General features: G+C 45.3%; 1 protein-coding gene across 2 annotated transcripts in view; it reads left to right on the top strand.

The window, feature by feature from the left end:
- Positions 1-6,913, top strand: part of slc4a2a (solute carrier family 4 member 2a) — a 20,057-nt gene that overhangs the window by 10,568 nt on the left and 2,576 nt on the right. For both annotated transcript variants that reach the window (XM_013915795.1, XM_005752532.1), the window contains 10 exons: positions 413-560; positions 703-799; positions 1,071-1,255; positions 1,354-1,570; positions 1,824-2,027; positions 2,114-2,262; positions 2,776-2,970; positions 5,076-5,285; positions 6,245-6,334; positions 6,416-6,582. In XM_013915795.1, coding sequence (XP_013771249.1) covers positions 413-560; positions 703-799; positions 1,071-1,255; positions 1,354-1,570; positions 1,824-2,027; positions 2,114-2,262; positions 2,776-2,970; positions 5,076-5,285; positions 6,245-6,334; positions 6,416-6,582 — 1,662 coding nt within the window. The remainder of the gene's footprint in view (positions 1-412; positions 561-702; positions 800-1,070; positions 1,256-1,353; positions 1,571-1,823; positions 2,028-2,113; positions 2,263-2,775; positions 2,971-5,075; positions 5,286-6,244; positions 6,335-6,415; positions 6,583-6,913) is intronic.

Raw genomic sequence — 6,913 nt, 5'->3', positions numbered from 1 at the left:
CATCCATCCATCCATCCATCCAAACATCCATCCATCCATCCATTCATCCAAACATCCACCCATCCATCAGCCATCCATCCATTCATCCATCCATCCATTCATCAGCCATCCATCCATTCATCCAAACATCCAAACATCCATCCATTCATCCAACCGTCCATCCATCCGTCCATCCATCCATTCATCCAAACATCCGTCCATCCATCCATTCATCCAAACATCCGTCCATCCATCCAAACATCCGTCCATCCATCCATCCAAACATCCGTCCATCCATCCATCCAAACATCCACCCACCCACCCATCCATCCATCCATCCATCCATCCATCCACCCATCCATCCATCCATCCATCCATCCATCCATCCATCCAGCCAGCCTTTTCCTGAGCACATTTCTTCTTCTTTCCTCAGTCACCCCAGCGATGAGAAAGATCACAGCTTATTCAGCAGGAACATCTCTGCAGCAAACATGGCCAACCTTATCGACAGACACAATGGAAAATCTGATCCCTGCATCAACCTGACCAATCACAAGGAGGCTGATGGAGAGAAGAACAAGGTAAAAACTGAACTTTAGGTGGAGATGCTGTGCAATCAGACAGCTGAAGCCTCCACCTCAGAGTGCCTGGTGTCAGATGTATGTGCTGGACATGAAGGTCAGCCTGTTGGTATGGCACTGACTTCACTTTGTGCTTGTCCAGAGAGAAGTCCCACAGCTCTGTCACTCCAGATCCAAGCATGAGGTAAAGCTAATGGAGAAGATCCCAGAGCGAGCTGAGGCCACTGTGGTCCTCGTAGGTATGCATCACACCGATCACACCGGTGCAAACACTAGCAACAAAGAAAACTCAGGGAGGGTTTGCTGCATGGCTTCTTGTATCTCCTTGTATCTTTAAAGACTAGTTGGGTAGCACAAGGAGAAAGATGAAAATCAAAGACTTACACTTCCCTAGTACCAAAACCTTTTTCACAGGACTGAACATGGACATGCATAACCTTCTTGGTCATGTGTTGCCGTGTGGAGGAGCATGTTCGCTGGGTTCAGTGCATCACTCTCATGTGTCTGCAGGCAGTGTGGGTTTCCTGGACCAGCCATCCATGGCGTTTGTGCGACTGCAGGAGGCAGTTCTGCTGGAATCTGTCTTGGAGGTTCCTGTGCCAGTTAGGTTCCTCTTCCTCCTGCTGGGCCCGCCCACTGCCAACATTGACTACCATCAGATTGGACGCTCTATCTCAACACTCATGTCTGACAAGGTGAGTGCCAGCAGACTGTGTAAGATACTTCCTGATGGCACCAGATATTAATCAGCATCATCTATTATCATGAGGTCCAATCTTTTTTGTTCTTTTAGAACTTCCATGAGGCGGCGTACCAGGCAGACGACCGTCAAGACCTGCTGACAGCCATCAACCGCTTTCTGGACAGCAGCATCGTCCTCCCGCCCTCTGAGGTCAGCGGTGACGAGTTGCTCCACTCAGTGGCTCACTTCCAACGAGAAATGCTCAGAAAGAGGGAGGAGCAGAGCAGCAAACTTCAGGAGAAACAGACCAGCATTCAGCAGGACGAAGGTGAGCCCCAGCTGCCTGAGTCCAGTTTCAGGAGCAGGTTAGAGCAGAGTAATAAAAGCTGAAAAAGAGCTGAAAGAACAGGTTTTTGATGGGAGTTTTGCCTGAATCAGCCGTTTTCCTGGAGCATTAAATTTGCATGTTGCCTGCTTTTATGGTAAATGTTTATTATTCCCTAAATATTAAAATATTCATGTTTCCTAAAAGCTTTAATGTCAGTGCAAAAATGTTAAAGAATCTTGCTCTTCTCCTGCAGATTCTCTTGTTCCCTCCAAACCTGGTGATGAGCCGTTGAGGAGGTCAGGTCGTCTGTTTGGAGGCCTCATCAAAGACGTTATGCGGCGCTATCCTCAGTATTTCAGCGACATCCGAGATGCTCTAAACCCTCAGTGTATGGCTGCCATTATCTTTATCTACTTTGCTGCACTGTCACCTGCCATCACCTTTGGTGGACTGCTTGGTAAGTCTGAACCTGGCGAGGCTTGGCTGAAGAAAGGCCGCCTTACCTTTGATCCATATGAGGATCTGTGATCTTCATCCCTACAGGTGAGAAAACGGAGGGTCTGATCGGTGTGTCGGAGCTGATAGTGGCCACTGCGTTGCAGGGCATTGTGTTCAGTGTGCTGGGAGCTCAGCCGCTGCTGGTGATTGGCTTCTCCGGACCGCTGCTTGTATTCGAAGAGGCCTTCTACACTGTGAGATTGCCTGACACAAAGTCGACACATCAGCATATAACCTGTATTTAAATGAAACGTTTTAAACTCAAGGTTTTGTAGATTTACTTATTTTTGACTCAAAGCTTTCTTGAAATTGTCTTTTCCTCCTCAGTTATGCAAACGATCAAAATGACCTTGAACACATCAGCTTGAAAAAAAAGCTTTTACTTACATCCGGTGATCTCCTGTTTGCAAACAGCCTTTCAAATTCTGCAGTGGACAGTGCCTATATGTACAGAACCTAATTTAGATCTACATTTTAATTTTGTAGAAATTTGACAAAAGTGAAAGAACTCAGCAGAAGCTTGTGCATCATTACTGAGAGTTGTTCAGTTTTCCAGCATCTTGACATTGGCTGAGCTGAGATGGGGACAGTCATTAACTCATTCCAGTCTAATCTATGATAACAGTCTTTTTGTCCACTGTAGCAACATCAGACCAAAGTATTTCAGACTGTCTCCTGAAACCTGCCTCCTCTTTGTTCCTGTGTAGTTTTGTAAAGTTAATGGGATCGAGTATCTGACGGGTCGGGCATGGATCGGTCTCTGGCTGGTGCTCATCGTTGTCCTTACCGTGGCCTTCGAGGGAAGCATACTCGTTCGCTTTGTTTCACGCTTCACACAGGAGATCTTCTCCTTCCTGATCTCTCTCATTTTTATCTATGAGACCTTCGCCAAGCTGATCAAGGTAAGTTCAGAAGTTTTTCAGGTAATTCGTAGATTCTTTCATTTAGATATTCTTTCAAAGGATATGAAAATGAGGACTGAAACGAAGGCAGAATCTTCTTCATAGTTCTCCATTTTCTTTAGGTAGCTCAGCAGAAGATAGAGTTGGTACTTGCTTAGTACAAAAGGACCTTTGAGTCATGTAGATGTACTGTGATCGGTCCACACGATCCATCCAGCATGGCCCCCGTCCCGATTCCCTGTTTTTCTAAATGTTTGTCACACAAGTGTTCAATTTTGGTAACAAATTTACTTTGTATTGTTTGTCATGGTACTATGGGTATATGTTGTAATAATCACTTTCTGTCTTTCTGAGAAAGCTGGCTGCTGCTCCGGTCCTTCCTGCTTTGAGTAACAGAGGAGGCTGAGGGTGGAGCTGGTTTAAGTGCAGAGGCCAACAAACTGGACTTAACCATTAGTTGTGACCACACAGGGGGGATAGAGTTTCTTCCTGTTAAGTTTAGCTATCGTCTTTGTCATTTTCATCTCTGATGTTTAAAATGGTTCATTCAGCTGCTATATTAATAGAGCTGTCTCTTATTTGGGCAGGTCAGTTTGTTGGCTTACGAGATTATTTTTTAGTAGAATTCTGTTTAGTCGAGTTCATGGGCCGACTTAGTTCTTAGTTGGTTCCAATATTTTGAATTTTGGGGGTAACTTTGTCTTTTTTGGGATATAATAAAGCCCATCTTTTGAAGATTATACCTGCGCCTGTATGTTCTTGGTTGTTTGGTCTCCGAAACAGATCATCAAACAAATTTAAATATTAGACAAAGACAAGTAAACACAAAATGCAGTTTCTAAATGAATGGTGATTAAGGGGAGCCTATATGGCCATGTGTGAAAAGGTGATTGCCCCTAAACCTAATAACTGGTTGGGCCAGCCTCAGCAGCAACAACTGCCATCATCATTTGTGATAACTGACAATGAGTGTTTTATGGCCAAAATGGTTGTAATTCCGTCAACACTGGAGGGTAGCACCTTATTGAGGTCGTGATTTAGTCAGGACTCCAAAGTCTTCATTTTGTTTTTCTTAAGCCATTCACAGGTGGACTTGCTGGTGTGTTTTGGATCATTGTCCTTCTGCAGAACCCAAGTGTGGTTCATCTTGAGGTCACCAACAGATGGCCGGACATTCTCCTTCAGGATGTTTCGGTAGACGGCACAATTCATGGTTCCATTTACTTCCTGTTCCTGAGGTAGCAAAACAGCCCCAGACATTGCACTTCAACCACCCATTTTACTGTTGGTATGATGTTCCCTTTCTGAAATGCTGTGTTACTTTTAAATCAGATGTAACGGGACTCAAAAAGTTCAACTCTCGTCAGTCCAGAGTATTTCCCCATAAGTTCTGGGCATCTTCACAATGTTTGCTGGGAAACTGAGATCAGCCTTTACGTTCTTTTTGCTCGGCAGTGGTTTTCTGCCATGGATGCCATTTCTGCCCAGTCTATTTCTTATGATGGAGTCATGAACTCTGACCTTAACTGAAGCCAGTGAGGCCTGTGGTTCTCTGGATGTTCTTATGGGGTCTTTTGTGACCTCTTGGATGGTCAGCCGGCCACTGCTGGGAAGGCTCGCTGTTCTTGTCTTTGCCATTTGTGGATAATGGCTCTCACTGTGGTTCACCGAAGTCTCACAGCTTTAGAAATGGCTTTATAACCTTTTCCCAACTGAGACATCTACTGTGTTTCTCATTTGTTCCTGAATTTCCTTGGATCACAGCATGATGTCTGGCCTTTGAGGATCTTTTGGTCAACTCAACTTTGTCAAGCAGGACCTATTTAATAAAGAAATCACTACGGGGGGTGGGTGGGGGAGGTGTCACTTTTTTCACACCATTGTAGATACTCAACACACTTGGCAGAGGGAAACAGAGTCTGAAACAGCTCAGGCACTTCAGGAGCTAACACTGATCAGTTCATTTCAATCTCAACAGTTTGGGTGTGAGGGGTGGAAGATGGGAGACTCCGTCTTGTGAGGTCAAGACAGACTCAGTGCTTCCTGCTGCCCATCAAGTAGTTACAGACACTTTAGCCAATGTCTTCTTTGGTGGTCTTTCTCAGATCTTTCAGGAGCATCCACTCCATAACTGTTACCATGGAAACAACACTGAATCTCCATCTCACTGCAACTACACTATGGCCTCCGGGAATCCTGGGAAAGTTGTTGGAGAACCGAACACTGCTCTGCTGTCATTGGTCCTCATGGCAGGAACGTATTTCATCGCCTTCTACCTTCGCAAGTTCAAGAACAGCTCCTTCTTCCCTGGAAGGGTCAGTACACACAAACACAGGTACATACAGGTATATACACATTACAGTACATACGAGGTTCTGCAGGCTAAGATCTAAAAGATTGAAAGTACACACGGAGCAGCTCGGTGGTGTGCTGGTTAGCACTCTGGGATCATAGTTCGGGGGTCCTTTCTCCAGTTTCTCAATGTGCTGGTTTCTCTCCACAACCAGTGTGATAAGTGATTACTCTAAACTGGCTGCAGGTGGTAAGGTGAGCATAAGTCTGTGACAGACTGGCTGCTTGCCCAGGTCTATTCATCCTCACAGCCTGAGATATACTGATTGGACAGAATGATGGAAGATACTGTAACTGCAACGATTCTTACAAACACAGCACATGTTTGCAAGAGGGCAGGTATGCAAGTTCAGCTCAGTATACAGTTTAGATAAGCTGAGGTGTAAATAGTTAAGGTATCCACAAAGAAGAGTCCTTCATTGTCATTATGCGTTCACACATAACACTCACATTCTCCACTGTATGTCTGCTGGGATCAAATCCAGCTTTGGGGATGTAAAAACTCAATGTCCCACAATTCAGCCCTTCTGTGCTGTATTAAGGCTCGGAGTGGCTTAGCTGACAGTATAAATGTAAAGAAAAACATTTTGTAAAGTAAGTAAAAGGTTGAAAAGAGCTCCTGGGTCACTGCGTGCACACGACCCACCTTCTTTAACTAATAGGCTCTGGTGTTTATGAGCACAGTTACCTGTAAATACAGGTGTACACATGTTAGGCTGTTATAGACCATCACAGTGTCAGATACCATCGATGTACACCCAAAACAACGCACCAAAGACCTCCACCGGTGTCTCAGCTTCACTTCCTATCCAGGTGTTCTGAATGAGCTCAGATGCACCCACACTTGCCTCATTGGTTCTACATCTGGATGTTTCCTTCCTGGTACCTACTGAGCTCTCACATGATGTTTTGCGTGTTTCAGCTCCGTAGGATCATCGGAGACTTTGGGGTCCCTATTGCCATCCTCATCATGGTGCTGGTGGACTACAGTGTGCAGGACACCTATACTCAGGTGGGGGAGAGCACATTTTAAGCCTCAAAAAAGGAACCTTGTACTGGGCTTTAAATAGCTGCCGTCATCCTTTGCTCGCAGAAACTGAACGTGCCCAGCGGATTCTCGGTGTCCAGCCCAGAGAAGCGAGGCTGGGTGATTTCCCTTCTGGGGTCGGATGGGCAGTTTCCAGCCTGGATGATGGGCGCCAGCATCCTGCCAGCTATACTCGTCTTCATTCTCATCTTCATGGAGTCCCAGATAACAGCGTAGATGATTTCAGATTTTAGACACACCACTTGGGCTTTATTAGAAACTTTACGTGGGAGTTAATTCTTAATCTTGACTAACTTTTATGGGGGTCCACCGATAAAGTGTCAAGCACTGACAGACACTGTCATTGAACTTCAAATGATAAAGGACGGCAGTGAAACGCTAGCGATGAGAAGTAGCCTGTCCTGGTTTTTACTGTATTTCTCAGCTTTAAGGTGGGCGACAGAAGCTTGGGTGGACGTTCATTTTGACTGACTCTTGGGCCTAAGTAAAGGCTCTCTTTTCTATTCTTTTCTATTCTTATTTGACTCTTGGTCCTAAGTAAAG

This window comes from Pundamilia nyererei, unplaced genomic scaffold (assembly GCF_000239375.1).
Source record: "Pundamilia nyererei isolate P.nyererei 1_Seehausen unplaced genomic scaffold, PunNye1.0 scaffold00365, whole genome shotgun sequence".
Lineage (NCBI taxonomy): Eukaryota > Metazoa > Chordata > Actinopteri > Cichliformes > Cichlidae > Pundamilia > Pundamilia nyererei.
Note: the sequence above shows the minus strand (reverse complement) of the source record. Positions and strands in the feature narration are given on the sequence as shown.